Source organism: Gouania willdenowi, chromosome 12, assembly GCF_900634775.1.
Source record: "Gouania willdenowi chromosome 12, fGouWil2.1, whole genome shotgun sequence".
Lineage (NCBI taxonomy): Eukaryota > Metazoa > Chordata > Actinopteri > Blenniiformes > Gobiesocidae > Gouania > Gouania willdenowi.
In genome coordinates, this window is record NC_041055.1 from 17,141,640 (window position 1) to 17,162,813 (window position 21,174).

A 21,174-nucleotide genomic window follows, 5' to 3' on the forward strand; every position below is an offset into this window, starting at 1 on the left:
GCCCAGAAATTGTGTGTACTAAAATGCTTTGTCATTCAAATATGGTCAAAAGTCATTAAACTTGGATTTGTGGACATAAAACGTATCTAACAGCATAAAAAGATATATAATAAAGATTGTTTCAATGTATTTTACTGGGCTGGTAGACGTGTTTGACGCGTCACTTAAAATACGTTTTCCACCAATGGAAACAACTAAAAAAAAAAAGGTGTCCACGATCTGCGCCGTGACGTCACCGCCCCAGCTGTAACTCTGCTGCGCATGCGCTCTGTCCCGGAGGCTGGTCTCCGTTTTCTTTGTTGGAACCATTGATGCTGGCACTTTACGGCGACTCAGCAGCTCTTAGCAAGCTTTTTCCAACATTATTTACCTTCTTTGTTCATTATCAGTTGTCGCTATTTATCTGGAGTGTGTTTCCAGCGCTTATTTAGCCGCGTGGAGGCTCGAAGCGGCAGAAGTCAGGATCTATCGTTTATAAACAAAACGCAGCGAGCTGCTTTTAAGGTGGTACGTCACGGAGAGCCGAGGCTGTGTTTGCTCACTGGAGTTAGTTTAACATTGTCTCAGCAATGGAAGCCAACACACGGTTACTTCGATAGGACGGTCCCACTCTGTAACACAGCCGACCATGAAAGTAGGGGACAGTCTGCTGTTAGTTAGACAGCCTATGGCCTGTGAGGGAAGGGGTGAAGGTCTCTGCTGCTCCCCCCTTCCTACAGAGGACAGAGGAACCGTCTGCCCACAGGGAGACCTGAGGCTTCCTGGTCCTCCATCCAGGTCTTAGTGTGGGAACCTCAGCCCGTGGGCAGCGACATGGAGACGGTGGGGAAATACGAGTTCAGTCGGAAGGACCTGATAGGACACGGAGCGTTTGCTGTGGTCTTTAAAGGCAGACACCGAGAGGTAAGCATTTAAAAAGTGACAGCATGATATTTGGTGCATTTTGAGATTAGTTTTCAATTAAATAGATGGGTTTCTGTTCAAAGCCTTATCGATAAAGAGCCATGAATGTGTGGTGTGTTTGTTGTGCTAGTACGGCCTTAAGAGGCCTGGCAGTGCACAGGATGTTCCTTGAAATAACAAAACAGTCCATATGTGCATTCATTTACTTTGGCACACGTTTATGTTACATAAATATTGTGTGTATGTTTTTTTAAAAAATGTTTTTATTTTTTATCTGCATATGCAAAGCTGTCGATGATGCACATCATAGAGAGTCATCTATCTCTGCTGACCTGTTTTCCACTGTTGTGGTGGTAAATATGCGGCTCGGGCTTTAAATCCAGTCCGCCATAGGGTCCAATTCAACCCGCATGTTTTACACCCTGCAAAGTGTCAAAGTAACACACGTACAGTATATCAAATGCTTCTGACCTGGATTTTTGACAACTGGTCCACTGTTGCCTGGACGCTGTAATGCGGTTAATCTGAATAATAATCCAAATGTTAATAAAATGGCACTTTGTGATCCAAGTTTACAAGTTGTAAACATTTATGTATTTTTTTTTTAAATCAGATTTGTCTATCCTGACCAATTTCAGACTAGTATTTAATACCCTTTTTCCACCCATTGTAAAACCAGTTCAAGTTTACTCTGTGGCTGTAGTGGACATGTATAGACATGTCTGCAATTATTGTAATGTGTTTCATCAGATTAATATCATGCTAATGTTGCAGTATCCATTCTTTTAGAAATCTTTTTTTTCTTCCTATCAATTCCAGATGGATTTATTGTGCAATACAAATCGCTCCTTTTTCAGTATTTTTGCTTCTTGCAAATTTACACGGCACAAAAAAATCATTTTGAGCTCTTTTTATTGCACATAAAAAAATACACATACAAAATATTTCACACAAGCTTTTCTACAGGGATTACTTAAAGCTGCATTATGTAGAATCATGAGGCACGCCAGACTCCACCCTCCCCTCCTGAAAAATTCACCGGTCGTCTTGGGAACGCTTGCGTGAAGGCGCACTCTGTGGAAGTCTTTGCGACTGTTTTTTCCATATACTAGTAACACATGTAGGGACTTTGTTGATAGTTGTGCCAAAAATCTATGACCCAAGAAAATCTGTGACTGCTGTGGCTTCTTGGTGGTAGAGAAGAAGAGTGCTACGTCAACAGCGTAAACCTCTTCTTAGCTATTAAGGAGCTTTTTACTCCTCCTTAAACATGACGCTTGCTCAGGTGAAGTAAATGCAAACTGTAGAAGAACTACAAACATGTTTAAGGGGGAGTAAATGTCCGCAGGGGTTGGAACTGTCGCCACAGATTTTTTTCGGGTCACAGATTTTGGCGCAACAGCGGTCTTCCCCCGCTAACGGAGCCTCCGTCCTGTGCTGCTGATGTTTTCCAGATCTGATTAATACACAGACATGTTACCACTACAGCTAACGTTAGCATGTATATTAGCCATAGTATTTGCCTACCAGCTGCAGTTTGAGCACAAACCAGGAAGGAGCGAGAAACTCTTGATGTTGTGCTGTCTTGCCGTGCAGGGGTACTAGGACCCTCCTTTGCTGTGTTGTGCCGACAGTCGCGAGACAACACTAAAGTCGACTAGTCTGTTCTACCCCTAGTATACTGTACATACGTCCGCTTACACGCAAAGACAGATGGGAATACACTCATAGCATAGATGTGTCTGTAAATACATATATAGCTTGATGAACCCTCTGATTAGCACAGAATCTGCTCTTTATAGAAGCACAGAGTCAAAAACATCACCGCGACACGGAACACAGTGGACTTCCTCAGTGAGGCTGTCAATCAATGCTCACTGAGGGCTGTGATTGGAGGAAACCCTCCTCCCTCCTCTCAGCTTTTATAGGAGGGGCGGGGCCAGCAGTGAAAGTGATGACGCAGGGGAATCTAAAGAATCCGTTTCAGCCAATAGCAAAATTCACTTGTAATAGCCGGCGTTAAACCCTTAGTGGCCAGTAGCTCTGACATTTACAACTAAATACGCAAAATTATAATACTTTTACTAAAATTTGAAGAGTGGGACTAGGATCAATCAACAGCACTACTTAATACCCAAATACATATGTATTCAGCTGAAAAAAGTTGGTTTGGGGTGTACTTACTCTTCAAGTAACAACAACTTGACTATGACTAATTATAACATTATTATATTATTTTTAAGTAATCTTTTCTCTCAATTTCTTTGGGTTTCTTCAAAAATTTGTGCAAAAAAAAAGTTTCTGTTTTTACATTTAATCTGTTATTGTTCAATGTTTTTATATATGAACAACACACATTAAATTACGTATCAGTTTAGATAATGTGCATCGACTCGTTTAGTGAGTTTAACCGACGAATCGTTTCAGGTCTTGAAGCAGTACAATACACAAACCTGGCATTGTCTAAAACAAATGTGAGTATTAAATCCAGGCCGTAAGAAACGGCAATAAAAAAGCATAACATAAACAATCTTCAAAACAAAATGCTACACAAAAATGATTGAATTTAAAGCTTTACAATGGTGAGTTTATACATAATTTAAATGCAAACTTGCTAAAAGGGGAATTTCTTACTTTCCACAAACATAAAGCTCACGTTTTATCAACACCAAAGGGTGATTTCAGAGCTGAAAAGCAAAGAAATCCCTCATCATGATTAGGGTGAGTGTAGAATGTAAGATAAGGCAGTCACCATCTCACTAACCAGGCCTCCTGCTGACTGCTCTTTCACCAGGTGGTAGGAAATTAATACACAACAGCAGCACGAAGGCCAACACTAGCTTTACGCCACAAGTTATTTATCTCATGTCTTAGATGTATGAGGTAGGATGTAAATATGATTATAAGAATTCCATCAAGTCAAAGCATAGCAGTAGAATGATAAGGTGACAGCGATATAAATCAGGTGAACGCCGACAAATTGTTATGTACTGTAGCTGAAGGCCTAGGGATTGGTATTCCTTTATCTCCATTGCCAGTTTATGACTCTCCACGTAACATATCTTTGTAGAAAAACGACTGGGAGGTGGCAGTAAAATGCATAAACAAGAAGAACCTGGCTAAGTCTCAGACACTACTGGGAAAAGAGATCAGAATACTGAAGGTAAGCCACATTCTGTATATTCATTTACACTGAGAAACATAACATGGCAACGCCGCAGTATTCCAGGGAATGTATTTAGGATTTAAACACTTCCTTTACAGGTTGTCTTTTGTTCAATCACATCATTCAACACGACCACTAGAGCAGCGTTTCCTATTTTCAGGCTAAGCCATGCTTTGTAAAACATGATTTAAGAGAATGGGCCCCCACCCCCACCACCTAAGCCAGATAACCTCCCTTTCATTCTAACGCTGCATATAAAAGCATGGATGCACCTACAAAAACACAGACTCCCAGGGTGTGGGAGACACATAATGGCAAACTGTTGTTAGGTTGTTACTGTCTGAATGTCGTCTGCTGTGGGAGTGAAAAATGCAACTCTTAATCACTGCATTCCCGCCTCACCATGCAGACAGTTATAAGTGCAAAGTTTCCTGCAGAGCCGGTTATAATCCAATAAATAACATGCTCATCATCTCTTTCCAAAGATTGAAGTGGATAAACATAAAATGAAAACACACGTTTTTTTCTGTTGTGTTTTAAGGAACTGAAGCATGAGAACATTGTGGCCCTTCTGGACTTCCAGGTATGTTGCACCTAAATCAGTAACTCCATCTGCAGTGTCAGTGAAGTGTCTGTTTACATGCTTAAATGTCCTCATTCCTGTTTTAGTGAAATACAACTTCCTGTCTTGTGACTAAGCATGGAAACTCATTGATCATAGGGTGGAAATATGTGAAAGTTAGTTCCAACTTTATTCCCACTCAGTTTGACTTTTCTTAAATGATAATTCCTGCTTTAAATTAAAAAAAAGTGCTGAAAGACAGTTGTTTTTTTTTCAATCGGGACTGTTTGTTTCTGTTCTCTAGTGCACATCCTGATCTTGAGGACTTTCTTTACGTTGTCTGGCTTTGTCCCCTGCTAGTCTTACATAGCATTTTCTTTGTTTATATTCTGTGTGCAGTCACATCCCATACAAATGGGCCTTTTTAAAAGCTTTCCAAGAGGTTTTGTCCTTTACCTTCTATTTTCAATACATTTTCTCCACAGGTATTGTGAATTTGGCAACATTATATGTTGTGCTGCTATTTAAATATGAGTATCACTCTTTAAAATCACTGCTGTGATTTCTTCTGTAGCCTGGTGACCATTCTGAAGTACCTGCTTCAACGGTTTAGCATCATTTCTCCCCCCCTACACACAACTTAAGTTGTTATCTTAACCAACCAGGTGCTGCCTTTGTCCCCTGGGTCTGTCATTATCAACCAGCCTTCTGGTTGTCAACCCCTATTGTGCCAAAAAAAAAAAATATATATATACTTTTATCTGTTTTACATCTTTGGAGTTGTTTTGTGTTGTTACAGCTTATGATGTTGAATCCGTGCTTTGTTTGAGATACATTTCAGTCTCAAAAACTGTGCTTACAATGAGGGCAGTAAGTCCAGATTTTGTAAGTTTGATTATCAGAGCTGAATATAGTTCACCTTAAAAGACCGCTTTTTATCTGTGTTTGTTAAAAAGCTTATGTAACAAAAGCTTTAACCTAAAAGTAAAGTAGTGACTTGGCTGTAACGGGTTATTCTGCTTTTTATGAAAAAGCTTTACCTTCATGTAATGATTAGACTCTTTTAGACCTTCAACCACAGCCTTTACCTGTTTATTACAGACATTATCAGTGGCATAACCACTAAGTTTATTTTCTGAACAACTGCTGCTAGTACTTGACTATCTGTTGCTTCTGCCATCACACCCAAATTAGCACTGTGTCATCCTGTATCAGGAGGATAGAATAAGGTGGTTGTACATATGGCGTTCCTATAAATAGATGCTTTGAAGTAATTTTAATTAATTCTTAATGGATTTTCTTGTGTTTTTTTCGCCAGGTAAGGAAGACAATGATTTGCTCGACACCATTTTTGTTCTAATTTCTTCCCGGTGTTCCTCTGGATATAACCTCACTTTGCTATACATTCACATTTGGTCGGTTTGGGATCATTGCGTGTAAACCTCAAAATAAACATCCGCCTTTGTTTTGCCATAACTTTTAGTCCGTGAAAATACCAGTAATGAGTTGGAAAGTTATTTTGGCAGATTTTTTTGAGGCAAACACAAGAAATCATGGCAAGAATGAAGTAAAAATACTTTATCTACACATCTATCTATGGCAGTGTTTCTCAAATGAGGATACGCGATGGTACTACAGAGGGTACTTGAGAGAAGAAAAGTGACCAGAAGGGATAGAAACTATAGAAATAAATCTAGTCAGGAGCCACCTAATCAGTGTTTTTCAACCTTGGGGTCAGGACCCCACGTGGGGTCACCTGGAGTTTAAATGGGGCACCTGAAATTTTGGAAAAATTAAAATAGATTTTTAAGTTTTCATTATTTTCATTTTTTTTATTAAAACAGCACACAATCTCGTATTTCTATACTTTCACATTGTGAAATATAAATCTAGTTTAGCTAAAATGCAGTAATATATATGTATAATATCTGAGTGCAAACTTGATCAAAAACTAATTCTAGAAAAAAATGTCTTTGCAGTCTCCAGAAATCAAAATGGGGTCTCGATCAAAAAAAGGTTGAGAACCACTGCACTAAATACTGTGTTATCACTCGTTCATTCCATCATATATAGTCTATAGTTGTTTCTTAATAGTTTTCTAAGCAAAATGTTGTAGTCAGAGAAAGGGGGTACTTGGATTCAGAAATAAAAGAAATTAGGTGCTTCAGCCTTGAGAACCACTGGTCTATGGGACTCCACATCCCACAATGCAATGTGCAAAACTTTTACACCAAGTTGCAAAGAGTGTTTACAGCAGTGATCAAAACAAACTTAGGAGTGACAATTTCAACCTTTTACTTCTTTTTCTCTTTTTTTTCCTCTAGTAAGTGATCTTCATTTTATTGATCTTTGATGCTCACATTATTGATTTATCTGATTTAAAAAAAGACCACAGTTTTGCAGCAGACTTTGTTTTCTTTTTGGTAAACCTTGAACCGAACGTGTTCAGTTCAGTTAAGTACTCCGAAGCAGCTTGTGAAGACCAGCTCCTTGACTTTAAGTGCTGAAAGTGACGAGCTACTGTACCTGGTTACTCTTCATCTTCAGTAGCAAACCTCAGTAGTGCTGAAAGCGTGAGAACATTCTGAAAATGGTGACGTAATTTGTGATACTGAGTAAAGTTAGAGTGAGAGGCAGCAGTCAGCTGTTAGCATGTGATAAGAGAGGGCTGCACTTTGTTTTCTTTTTTTTTTTGGTCTCTTGGCACAAAGAAGCTAAAACAGTTTGAAATTAATGCTTGAGCTTTAGTTTCTGGAACACTGAAACTTTAGTTTAAAAGAACTACAGTTTCTGGTTCACCTTGTTGTAATGAATACAGTGTTTTTATTGGTGCTTATCAGGTCAAGTAAATGATATTTGATTACCTCTTGCTCTCTCTCACCTGTTGATTTATTGATGTTGCCGTCACTGTGACAACATTGTCAACTGCAGGGACCTCTTTTTCCATCTTGATAAATTTCTACAGCAATTTTTCTTGACATTATGAATACTATAGAAATATATCTCACGTTAGATTCCACATACAGCCATATCTAAACAGCCTCACTATCACTGTTCAGTTATTTTCAGTCTTCTTTCACTGTTTTGTATTGAAATTATTCTAAAAGGACTAAGATTTTTTTTAGTTTAAGTTGTATTTCTCTGCAGCATCTTCAGCTCCTCCTGCAGCTCGGATCAGAGCTTTGCTTCACTCGTGCAAAGGGACCAGCTGTTCCTTTCTTTGTCTGTTTCTGACATGTTTGTTTACCGTCCCTCTTATCTCTCCTTGCTTTAGGAAACTGCCAGCTCGGTGTACCTGGTAATGGAGGTAAGCCTGCTGTGATGTTTGGACTTTGTTTGCTCAGCACTGTATTGTCTCAGCTTGGACAGGGCCGAGGCTTTAATTAGCTCCGTCCTCGAGGCGGTAAACCACTTTTTTTTTTTTTAACTAGCCCGTCGGAAGTATGTATTCATATAGTGGGAGCTTGAGTAGAGTTGTCAATTATGGCCACATGACTGTGTTTGAATGTAGAATCTGACACATAGATTTGTACAAATAAAACTGTGTGCGTGTGTGTTATTATGGTTAGTGCTGTTTATTGTAGATGTTAAGGTGTTGTTTATTCATCCCGCAGTGGAGAAATGTGCATGGATGTGACTGTGAGTGACGGATGTGTGCACGTGGCTGATCGTGTGCGTGCGTGTGAGACTGACCTACGGAGGAGAGATGGAGGCATGTCCAGCTTTCTCTCTCTCTCTCACACACACACAAGGTGGGGGGGGGGGGGGGGGGTGATGACACGGGAACTCTGTACTCTCCATGGCCGGAGGCTGCGTCACCTCCGGAGTTAACTCCCGTACACCTCACACTCTTGTGGTACAGAGTCAAAAGAACAGGCCGTTTTGCCGTGTAGAGCTGCACTATATAACATAAGACTCGCTACCTACCTATCCGGAATGCCGTGGCAGACTCTATTCATAGGCACACACGTGCATCACCATATACGTGGTGTGGCGTGTGAACAGGTTGAAATGCGTGTCTCACGCCCAATGTGTGAGACTTGAGAGCTTTGGTAGTGTGTGCGTGCGGCTCAGACGCCCCTCTCCCTCTCATGTCGGTCCGGTCTAACGCGTTGATTTCACAATAAAATGAAAATCAACGTTTTGAAACGTAATCACCAAAAAAGTCAAAAATAATGGATGCACACCCATGCACAAGCTGTTCAAGAAGTTTTAGGTTGATGAGACACTGCATCAGGGAGATATGCAATCCACACACACAGACCTTCCTTGTATTTATAGATAGATAATGTTGTTACTTTATACTGAATACTGGGTCTGAATGTTTTCAGATCTTCAGAGCCTCAGAGGCATTTGTATTGGATTATGTTTAGCATTTGTAGCACAATAACGATGCATTCACATGGAAAATCCTGGAGTATTCTAACTACTCTTAACATTGGTTTGGCTGAAAGTCTTCTTAGTTTGTAAACAGAGTCTTGAGTGGATCAGGCAAGCACATTGTAGAGAGTTTGTCTCCAATCAATTTCAAATCACTGAAAATGAGCTGACTGAGAGATGCAGCACAAGTAAAGCAAAAAAACATACTAAATTAAAAAAAAAAATTTGGCTCACATGCAGACAGAAAACAGTGAAAAGGGGCAGGCGTGTATGTATGTTTGAATAAAAACTAAAAGAAGCTGATGAAAATCACAGACATGCTTTTCACTGCTACACCGTACAATCTGAGTTATAGTGCATCAAAACAAGCTGACAAGCAGATCATGAAGTGTGTTGTGAATGCAAACCCAGCCAAATTATGGTAATCAGATTTATCAGCTGGTTTTCTCCTATTCAGTGCTAGCCTGGGACTGTGTTCGAAATTGCATAATAACTCATACTAAGTCTTATGTCAAAATGATTATGTAGTGCATTCACATTAAATAGTATGAAAAGATGAGTATGCAAGAAATACCCGGATGTATACTATATCTGGACATTTTTGGAGTATGCACAGTGGTCACACTACTCGTACTCAACAGCCCCATGATGCATTGTGAGATGCATACGGAACGTAAAATCGTTCTGGTACCGGCTTCAAACTAAAAGAAATACATTTGTTTTTTTAACTCTTTTGTAAATTGGGCTAATGTTTTGAAGTTAACCGGAAGTTTTGTCACTAGTACAATGGCGGGTCTCCGAAAATCTCAGAAAAGTCGGCATGAAATGTGTATATGTGAGTTTTATGGATCAAATGTCCACGTTTATATTCTACTTTGTTGCTTTCTTGCTTAAAATGTTTTCAGAACTTTTAAATGTGGCGAATCAACAAAGATATTTAGCCTCAGTGTGCTTCAGGTTTTTGTCCTTGGTTCGAAATGCATCTTGGGAAACTTGGAAGTATACTTCAGTAGGAACAGTCATCATCCTAATTTTCCTAACCATACTTCTAGTATATAGTAGACAGTAATGCTGAACGATTGACCTTAATCGCATCGATATTAAGGTTTTCACTACTGCGATAACGTAACCTCAGATGCTGGAAGTTTTTTCTTCCGTCTCCATCATTTGAGTGATATTTGTTCACCAATCAGAATTGCCGAGAACCACCTTCCTGTGCTGCTGGCCAATCAGAGATGGTTACAGGACACGTGCTTGTATGTGCTACAGCGAGTTTCTGAGTGCGCTAACAACTACACTAGGGCCCTATAAATTCCACATTCACGTAATCAACCAATGAAAACGGAATCTACTGTTGAATGTGGAAATGGACAGAATCGGGTTTTAAGACTGTCACCGTGACGGAAAGGACTCTCACCTTACTCTCATCCTGGCCGCTTCAAACACCACCGTCTAAACTGGTAAAAAAAAAAAACTACAAAAATCATCACTGACTCCTCAATCGGAGCCGACCAGTGCCCGCTTAACTTTTAACGTGTCTGAAAAGCTCCATTAGTTACTCGTGTGATGCTGCTGCGCTCTCTGAGAAAAGCAGCAGATCTGTGGTAAAAGTTGTTGTGCTGTTGTGGGTGAGACCATCGATACCAGAGATTGTAGAGTCAGAAACATCGTAGGTTAATGTTAACTTCTGATACTTTAAAATATTCTGTCCCCTAGTGGTGAAAAAACTGATGCATCCTTGCGTCCATTTATTTTTGTTTAATCATTATGGTCTGGAATGACATCATCAGGATAATTTTAATTAGGTTAATTTAAATTAAGTTGATCAAAACGTAATCAATATACCTGATCAGATTCAGTAAACCATTGATCCCTGAGGGGAATTGGGTGACAATACTGCACTCATGCATCTTTATATGACATAAATAGATAAAAACGAGCAGTCAGAATTAGGGCTGAAACGATTCATTGAGTTACTTGATTAACAAAAACATTTTCTTGTGGCAAAAATTGTGCCTCGAAGCGTCTCTATTAGCGCAGGGACCGCACACCACTAGCGCGTCATCAATGCGTGACAAATATTCTGCTTTTAGTTAGCGCCATGGCGGAGAGTAAGCAACAGAGAACGTCTAAAGTCTGGGATCATTACATCCTCAAAAATGAAGAAAACAAGGTGCAATCATGTGTTTACTGCAAACAATACCTGGCACAGCACAGCAGTACGACTTCAATGATGCAGCATTTTAACCAAAAGCATCCACATCCTGTTTCAACAAGCGTCACTGAAACAAGGTAATGTAGCACTAATTTAGGCCTGTGCCGATAATCAATAAATAAATAAATTAACCGGAAGATAAATGAAAATGAACGTGGAAGTTTTCCGGCCTCGATATATTGACAAGCTGTGGCTGCGCGCCTGTCGGCTGCAGAGGTTAGCATTAGCAACGGATATAAAACAGCAGATAACTCAGTCAGTTCTATTAATTTCTCAGTGAACCTGCAGCGTAATTACTCTAACATAGTACACGACCGCCAGGCAATCTTAGATTTAGGTAAATCAAACAGTTATAGAATATATGAAGTGTTGTGGATTTTAAACACTGTCTCTGATCATCACTGTGACAATTCTAATGATGTCAGCAGCACAATTTTCCAAACTCATTCCAGTGTTTGTCAAACACCTACACACAGGTTGCTAGGTTACCATAGCAAATAGGCTCACCCCAGAAATTATATATTATTTGTTATTAGTTAGTTAGTTGACTTAACTGTATTGTTATTTAATTATTGGCACTGGCACTTATAAACATTACATGGTTAAGTTGCAATAAATGGGCTTAGTTTTGGAGCCAAATGTAGTTTTTTTAGAAATAAAAGCCAAATGCTTAATCATTTTACAGCCACACCATTTTTGTTATGCATTAATTGTTTGGGTTACTTAAAAACGCAAAAAAAAAACAAAAACTGATTAATCGATTGATAAAATGCTAGATTAATCGATTTCAAATAGAATCAATAACTGCAGCCCTAGTCAGAATAATCCATGTCAGTACAACTTATACCTTCCTTTTAATTGTATCTTACTTTATTTTTGACATACATTTTTGTTTAATTATGGGTTTTTTTATTTATTAGTATTTATTTTGTTTTCTCACTGGAGTTAAAAACTAGTAGTTTATGAAAAATTTGATTAATATTTCTTAAAAAACAAAACGAAATTTAAAAAAAAAATTGATGTGAAAAACAGAATTTGAAAAAATGAAATAAAACGCATATGCATTTAAATTTATAAAAAAATTTTTTAATTGGAAATCAAATGGCAATCGTAATATCTGTCAGAAAAATCGCAATTAGATTTATTGTCAAAATCGTGCAGCCCTAGTAGACAGTATATAATCATTAAGTGTGTAGTACTGTATATAGTACGGAGTGTGCCAATTCGAACACAGTCTTGGACTACACTGCTGTGAAAGTTAGTTTTATGATTTTTTGTTCTTAAGGTAAAAGTTATATTTTTCTACGTATTTTCCCTCAATATCAATGTTTATAGTTTTACACATTCATTCACTCACCTGTCGACTAGACTCGCCTATTTTGGCATCGACGTAGATAGTGCTATCAAAGACTGTCACGTATCCACTCCATTACTCTTGTTTTAAACATCCCCTTCTTCACAGTTAGCACTAACAGCAGCACTTCATTACGCTCCAACTGGCCATCAGCTTTGTGGCTGGCAGACACAGAGATAATCAAAAAGGGTGTTACAGATTTATTTACAGAGAGTTTCAAAGTGTTGTGAGGGTGACCTGATGTGGTTCCAATTGAAAGTTGGTTTAGCTGAGTGTATTCTTTTAGGAGCACCTCATTATTCTCTGTTAGTTACATCTGAAGGTGACACGGCACCATTTTGCAGCGTCTCCCAACGTTTCTGCTCCCTCTCGGTGTTCATTCATATTAATGCGGGTGAATCTGAACAAGGGTAACCGTCTGTAAACACAGTATTACTCAGAAAAATGCTCTCTGTTCTCCTTGGCTCAGAAACCTTAAATGATGTCAGGTATTTTACTCTCTAAACCCTCTGTGTGTTTGATGATGTTGTCATTTAATCTTCTCTTCTTGTTTATTCCAAGTACTGCAATGGAGGCGATCTTGCTGACTACCTGCACTGTAAGTACAGCTCATATAACTACCTCTTAATCTACTTAAAGCTGATATCCGGAGTTTCTGAGAAATCTATGTTTATGTATCATTCTTTTGAAATGCAAAAAAATACCTAACTAGTCTTTTACTATGGTCTACTGCTGGTGGTCATTCATATACGTCAATGGAGATAAGTCCCGCCTTTATCCTATAGACCCCTATGCAAAGAGAAAATTACGCTGCGATCGCCCAGCCATTAGGCTTCGACTTCCTATAGTGGAGAATTAGTGTCAACCAAAGTGAATAAACAAGGCCGCGCCTCACAGCAGCAAACAGGTATCACTCTGAGCAGCCTAGCATCATGGAGGAGTGCTCCGAAACTCCAAAGCTTCGACTAAAAAACTAAAGAAAAGTCTGGGTACAAATTTTGCAGATAAACGTCTTCGTGACCATAACAGAATTTATCTCGGAGCTGCTTTTCAAAGATGGACGGACTTGTGGCTTCTAAAAGGATTCCGAACGGACCCTGATTTGGCGACATTTCTCATGGACAGGTATAAAACATGTTTTAATCAAACTACCATAAGTGTTTTATTAATGAAAAACAATACTATACGTGTGTTAAACATTGTTGTTATGTTCCGCGATGCGCGTGCACAAAAGTAGAGGCGTGGCTTCTGGTAGATTGGCAGAGGCAGGCGGAGGAAGTGGAGCTGTTTAGGGAGGGACATCAAGACGTTCGCTTTTGAATTTTCTCTCTCTTTTCATCCTCCGGATATCAGCTTTAAAGTGCTTTTAAAAAAACAATCTAAATGTTATAATGTGTTTTTTTTAGTGTGTGTGTTTTGAAGTATAAACTTAAAATAGTTTCATGTCTGTATCTTTATTCTGCAGATTGTGTTTTGTGACTATTTGTTTGTTGATTATAAATATTTTCGATTGAAGAAGTGTGAACTGCAGTCGTTTCTTTTGAATATATTTTATGAAAGATTTGGGTTTGATTAGATGTTGCGAGAGTCAGCAGGGAGAACAAAACACCGGTAGCAGTGATTATAAAACTGAAATGATGTCCTGACCTTGGCTTTTCAAACACAGTGGTGTGTTGTGTTACTCTGTGCAGTACAGGAAGTCTCTAATAGATTAAAATTCTGTTCAGATGCTGCTCGACATAGATGATAGGCTGAGACGAGAAGCAGGAGCAAAGCAGCAATTTGAAATGTGGGCATGTGACGATGACTCGTCGTCATGCCAATGAGCCTTTATGTGACTTCATAGTGTAGTGTCTGATAACAGCCAAATCCTCCACTGCATTTACTATATTTACAAACTTCACGCATTTGGGAAATTGTGACAGTTTATGAAAGTGGGGAAGTTGCACACCCACATCCTCGACAGGTGTGAAACGTGTAAATTAGATCCCTGCAGAAACGGTAACAAAGGTTCATCTGATCAGGGATGTTTTAATCCATGCAACATATATGACGTGCACTCAGTCATGCTCTGACACGGTGCATGTTGTGTCCCTTCTGCACACTTGGTGCTACAAACAACACCAGGCTATCTTAGCAAGGTTCTGTGTTTAAATAAAATCCCACCTGCAGTGAGAGAACAAACCGTTGTGAAAAAAAACCAACTTTAGAGTTTTAGTTTGTCTTTAGCCAGCATTCTATTAACAGTGGGACAGACAATAGAGACGGTCTGTGAGGCTCAGCTTTTAGTTTTAAACACAGCTGGAATATCCCTACCCCCCTGAGCTCACGTTTAACAAATGACTCAAGGAAATACTAAAAAAGACAACCAACGAAAACAATTGAAATTCTAACAAAAACGGTTGTTGTTTGTGTGATTTTGGAGATTTAATGCTATTTCTTCCGCATTGGGTATCCATTAGGGATGGGGAAAAAATCAATTCACATAAGAATTACGATTCTAATCATCCACAATTCTGAATCTATTCATAAACTTGAATTTTAAGTCAAACAATACAAGTAGAAACACAAAACCAAAAAACAGACAAAATACAGGACGAAAGCAGTTTTATGTATATATATATACATAAAACTGTATATATATATTTATATATATATATATATATATATATAAAACAAAAGGAGAAGTGTGTGTGTGCACCACAGTTGAGGAGGAGCTGAATAAAGTACCTGGAGGCTGATCCACTGTCTCTTTCAGAAGACCCCCTTCATTGGTGGAGGAACCATGAGACAGCTTTCCCTCTAATAGCCAAATCAGCTAAACACTACCTATGCATCCCTGGTACCTATTGTTGCAGCGGAAAGAGTATTCTCCACCGCCGGAGATATTGTGACAGCACAGCGAAGCAATCTCAGTCCAGAACACGTAGATCAGCTTATTTTTCTGCAAAAGAACCTTGATGTTCCTGATGGACAGTAATCCCACATGGACAACTGTGGACCGTGTAATCCTATACACCAAGCCCAAGATGTGTCCACCCTTGTTATGTGATTTGTTGAGAAATCACATAAAATAGCAGTTAAGGTTTGCAGTGTCATTTGTACAATTTTATTTTTGAAATATCAAAGAAAACACCAGTTTCATTGTAGTGTATTTTGAAATTGGCATCTTATGAGAGAGAGAGAAGGGCAGCCAGCCTAAGTTTTATTTATTGTATGCCTTATTTTTGTTGTCACTGAGAATTGAGACTTACTAAAAAAAGTTTCTATTTTGAAAAATTACACAAAACACCAATTACTGTTATTTGTGTACAGTTTATTTTTGTAACTTCTGGAAGAAAAATGCAGCTAGCCTAGGCTTTTATTTAGGCAAGTTATTTCTTCTCCAGTAAGTAAGTATTTATTTGTTTAGCATGAATAAATGTTACGTTTATTTAAAATTATCTTATACAATCTGTATTGTTTTGATACCATAATTTGCCTTAACACACGATGCATTAGATCAGTTTTTGAATTGAGAATCCATTTTGAATGGAATTGTGACCCTAAGAATCGGAATCGAATCCAATCGTGAGACACCCAAAGATTCACATCCCTAGTATGCTTTAGTGTTGGATAACAATGTTAAAATATGCTGAAACTTTCCCCTCCAACTCAAACTGGACATTATCGTTAATACACCTACATACACCTAATCTTACCCACTGGATCAATAGGCCCAAAAAAAAGCTGTTTTTTGTTGTCCAAGTTTTACTTTCAATACAGTAAATGGCACCAAACCCCCAATGTCTACATTTGTCTTTAGGCGGATCGATGGCTTTCACAGACACAACGGTTTTATTTTTCATAGTAAAGTTAAAAGACACTTTAAGATTCTTGGAAACTGCCAATGTCATCTTTACATGAGTAACACCAGCCCTGTCGGCAGGATTCATTTAATTCTACTTCGGAGAACCTAAACAGTCTCGAGCTAATCCAATTCCACAAACTAAAAGTTAGCTGAAAAAGCCAGAACTCCTTTGTCTTTAACCACTTCCTTTTAAAAGGCAGCGGGGGAGAATATTTAAAAAAAGCTCTTTTTAATTTGAAAAAGGCGTCTTTCATTGTCAAACGATGCACTGCTTGAGGCGTTTTCCTCTGTGAATAAAAAACGGCAGGCAGCCATTGTAATGAGCAGTAGCTGATGTTTGCCTAACAAAACCAACCAATTGTTCACTATTGTACCCATTATTACCGTTATCTGTTGCAGGCATGATAAAGACTTTGACTGCACTGTGGTGGTGTTATTAACGTGTGTGTGCTAAAGACAATAGACACAAAAGGCTTTACACACAGTTGTGGCTTGAGTGGATTTCTCCAATATTTGACTGTGTGTTTATCAATGTATTCCTACTTTTATATTGTATTTGGGTGCCATATGTGAGTTTACTGAATGATGTATTCCCTTGGACTTACTAGCATAATACGTGAACCTGTGAACACATCTGAGTTTAAGTCATCTGGGTCTGAGTGAACTGATTCAACCTATTAAGTCATACTCAGACAAGTTTCACAATGCAGTAAACTTTATTTAGTCTGTATTTGACTTTTGCAGACTAATCGGGTCTTAGTTCACTCAATAATTGCACCATAATAGGCACATGTTGTGCAAGAATGGCAGAATATAAAGTAAATCTAAGTGACCCAGTATTTCACTGAATGTTTTTTTTTTCTCCCCTCTGTAGCCAAAGGCACTCTAAGCGAGGACACTATTCGGCTTTTCCTGCAGCAGATTACCGGGGCCATGAGGGTCCTTCAGTCCAAAGGAATCATCCACCGAGACCTTAAGCCTCAGAACATTTTGCTGTCCTACCCACCAGGACGCAAGTCACACTCAAACAACACCTGCATTAAGATTGGTAGGTGGGATGGTGCCACACGGAAGTTACTGTCGTTTTCAAGAGCGGAAAGTAATTGAATCTAAAATCCCATATAGATCCCCACAGAGTAATATATCCTCTTTATAAACATTTTAATTGGAACAGAACCTAATAACGATTCCTCTACGGTAATTGATTATCCCGAGTATATGCAGCTAACTTTATTAGAGCGTCGTGATTAGATTTAATGTAGAATTTTGTGGTTTTCCTTAGGGTGCAATATCATGGAAAAAAAAAAAGAACAGTAAATGCTCTGTCTATGTGATCCAACCTTTAAAACTAAAGTATGTGCATGCTTCTCTTTTTTAACCTAGGTGATCATTTTCTCAAGGTTCTCAACCTTCGGTTCAGGACCCCATTTGTGGTATTGAGACACTGAAAGGGGGTCGCCAGATGCCTTCATGAAACTCGGACAAATGTTTTGAACAATTTGAGCCCATTTTTGCTAATTTTTACACTTTTTTAGTAACTACACTAAACTTGCCTGATTTTTTAGAAAGTGTCTATTCGTACGGTTGTCGTACGGACAAGCCCCTGCTATTGGTACGTTTACCAAAGTGCACATATGTAGTGTCTTAAAGTTACGATTAGGGTTAGGTTATAACACTGTATTGCAACAATTTTAAGGGTTAGGGTTAGGTTTACGGTCTTAGTCTTAGTCACTTAACCTAAACTGGCCAATGAGGGGCACTGCGTATGGCTAGAATGTCGGTATATTGATACGGCAACCATACGGATAGCCACTGCCTTTTTTTTTTTTTTTACCTATTTTCATCACTTCTTCTTGCCATATGTTTGCTCCTTTTAATGCATTTTTGCTACATTATCCCCATTTCTGCCAATCAAATTCCAATGCCTTTTCTGCACATTCTTTACATTTCAGCACTTAAAAACCCTTTCCACCACTTTTTTCACCTAATGTTGCATGTGTTAACCTTTTATTGTCACTTTTAAACCTCTTTATACCATATTTCATGCTGATTTTGCTAATTGAACCACATTCACGATTTGTCATGCCCATTATTTGCCAGTTTAAACTAATTGCTCCTATTTTTTAAATTACATTACCCCAACCCACACCCCCCCATTTCTGCCACTTTTAAGCAAACAATGATGCTTAAAACTCTTTTTACCAATTTTTCATTTGCAACTTTTAATCAATTTCTGTGGTTTTAAAAATCCCATTCCACCACCTTTTCCATCATTTTTGTCACTTTTAACTCATTTTATTTCTTCATCTTTAAGATGACTATATACTATGGCGCAAATAATAATAATCTTCCTGGATAACAGTGGATATTATTCAGATAAATAAATAAATGTGGTTATTACACATTCATATGACTTTATGGATGGGCCACAGAAAGCTCTCCCCTTTATTCCCCCTCATAGATGGCCCTGTCGCCACATGACTGTTCTTCAATGTTGTCTGTGTTCAACCACCTTCAGGTACAGTGGGGTCCCCGCTTTCTGGAACCTTTATATGGTGGGTTGAGGGCTGAAAAGGTTGAGAACCACTGTTTTAGAGAATAAGGATGTAGTTTGTGTAACATCTGATATTTCTGTCTGCTCAAGTCTCAACAAATTGTTAGAATTCTTTTGGCTCTGTGAAAAATTAAACACACACACTTTGTGTTGCAGTAACTTCATGTTGTCTCTTGTCTTGCCAGCGGACTTTGGCTTTGCTCGGTATCTTCAGAACAACATGATGGCAGCAACGCTCTGTGGCTCTCCCATGTATATGGTAAGCACTGTTTTCATAATCAAGGGTTGTTTATCGGATCATATTCATACTTGGTAAACAATGTGTTTGTGATAAGATCAAAGAGTCAATAACCTATATATGAAAATAATAAATAATACATATAGTGGATTATTTCAGTTTTGGGGGACACATTGACCTGCATTGTTGAGCATCCATGCACAATGATACACACATAATATGTTCTCCCACTGTTGTGTTTCTTTAGGCTCCTGAAGTCATTATGTCCCAAAACTATGACGCCAAGGCTGACTTGTGGAGTATTGGAACGATTGTGTTTCAGTGCTTGACTGGGAAAGCTCCCTTTCAGGTAAACACACAACAAATATACACACAGCTATTAATAAAGATACCTTATGTACCCTGTAGATAATAACTTTACAGTGTGGCCTCAGCAAAAATGTAGGAAAACTTCAGATTAAATCTCTGAGTTCACAGCTGTTGAATTTATGTAGACAGGCCAGCATATGCATCCACTCCAAAGCTTTTCAGTTCATTCTGAAATAAAGTGGACATTTTTTTTTACAGTGGTTTTTAAATCTGGATGCAGGTTTTCAGTCTTTAACCGTAAAAGCCAAGCGCTACGCAAACTGTCTTATTCCTGCTGCTTCCGCTCTCAATTTCCATTTGATTTGTAACATTTATTTATTCATTCTTTTCTTCCTTTCCGTTTTGTTTATATTAAATTCATATGAAAATAACACCAAACTATTTTTATACATTTTGAATTAGTCGATATTGATTGTTAGCGCCAAACGCCACTAGTTGATTGGCTGTGGCTGTAAATAATGTTTGAAAATAACCATATTTTCCTTTTTTTTTTCCTGTGCTTTATTATTATTTTGCTTCCTCAAAATCCTAATTTCTATATTATGTTGAGCAAATAATTTGTTAAATAGCAAGCCTTGTACTATTTGCACATTTGGAATAAAATAATAATAATAAAAAATAACAACTAAATAAGATGGGGTGTTTAAATGCATTCAGGAAAAACAGGAGATCATCTGTCCTAGTTGAATAAGTTAATTATTGAGCTCAGTGGTTATTAAGCTTGTTTTCATGCTCGGGAATAAAGACACTTCCTTGTTGCTTGGGTGAAAGTGTGAAAAACCCTAAAACTTTGAGAACTCTAAGCATTTTATCCGTACATAGTGCACTTTATTGTAAAGTCGAGGGTTTTTTGTTTTTTTTTTTTAGAGCCTCTCTGCTGACAATAGAGTTGTGTGAAGTTAGTTGACTGTTGTGTCACGTCTGCTGGGAAGCAGGAATAAAGCAAGAATAGGAATTCAGCAGTTCTCTGTTCTGTACTCTGTTCACTCCTTTTTTAAACCACAACCAACAGCATGTTGTGCAGAAGTTCAGTAGAGGAAACACATGTGCTGTCATCTACTACTCTTTTCTTCTAATGCATCTCTTATCTAAACCGGCCCAGCCACATTTTTTTTTAAATGTTGTGACCTAATCACCTGGGAATGTTTGAGTGCAGAAATTCAATTATATCCTATAAACGAATGCTATAGACAACTGTGTGGATCCACAAAATTCAATGAATTGTTGACTGGCTGTATGAGATGATGCTTTTTTGATGAGTTTTACCTGTTGCTTGTCTGCAGGCCAGCACACCCCAGGAACTTCGCATGTTCTATGAGAAAAACAAGAATCTCAGCCCCAAGTAAGAAGCATCTCCACTGTTTTTAATGCATGTACTGTAAAATGAGTCAACGTGTGGGTAAATGTGCTGCCGGGAATACAATTCTTTTATTTTGTGTGCATTTAAAACGATTACAGACACTTGTAAATGAAGTTGATAATTGATTTGAAAACGTTGAATTGTTAACACAATTAGTGTTGCTGCAGCAAATATGATTTGTGTATATTTGTGTGCACAGACTGATTGTCGTATTATTGTTTCA

At 38.3% G+C, this 21,174-nt stretch overlaps 1 protein-coding gene across 2 annotated transcripts in view; it reads left to right on the forward strand.

Moving 5' to 3' along the window:
- The first annotated feature begins 271 nt into the window (after positions 1-271).
- ulk1b (unc-51 like autophagy activating kinase 1) overlaps positions 272-21,174 on the forward strand; it is a 37,853-nt gene continuing 16,950 nt past the window's right edge. For both annotated transcript variants that reach the window (XM_028462477.1, XM_028462478.1), the window contains exons 1-9: positions 272-903; positions 3,974-4,066; positions 4,611-4,652; positions 7,906-7,938; positions 13,142-13,178; positions 17,305-17,478; positions 19,170-19,243; positions 19,470-19,571; positions 20,875-20,933. In XM_028462477.1, the coding sequence (XP_028318278.1) occupies positions 814-903; positions 3,974-4,066; positions 4,611-4,652; positions 7,906-7,938; positions 13,142-13,178; positions 17,305-17,478; positions 19,170-19,243; positions 19,470-19,571; positions 20,875-20,933 (704 nt within the window). In that variant the 5' untranslated portion in view covers positions 272-813. The remainder of the gene's footprint in view (positions 904-3,973; positions 4,067-4,610; positions 4,653-7,905; positions 7,939-13,141; positions 13,179-17,304; positions 17,479-19,169; positions 19,244-19,469; positions 19,572-20,874; positions 20,934-21,174) is intronic.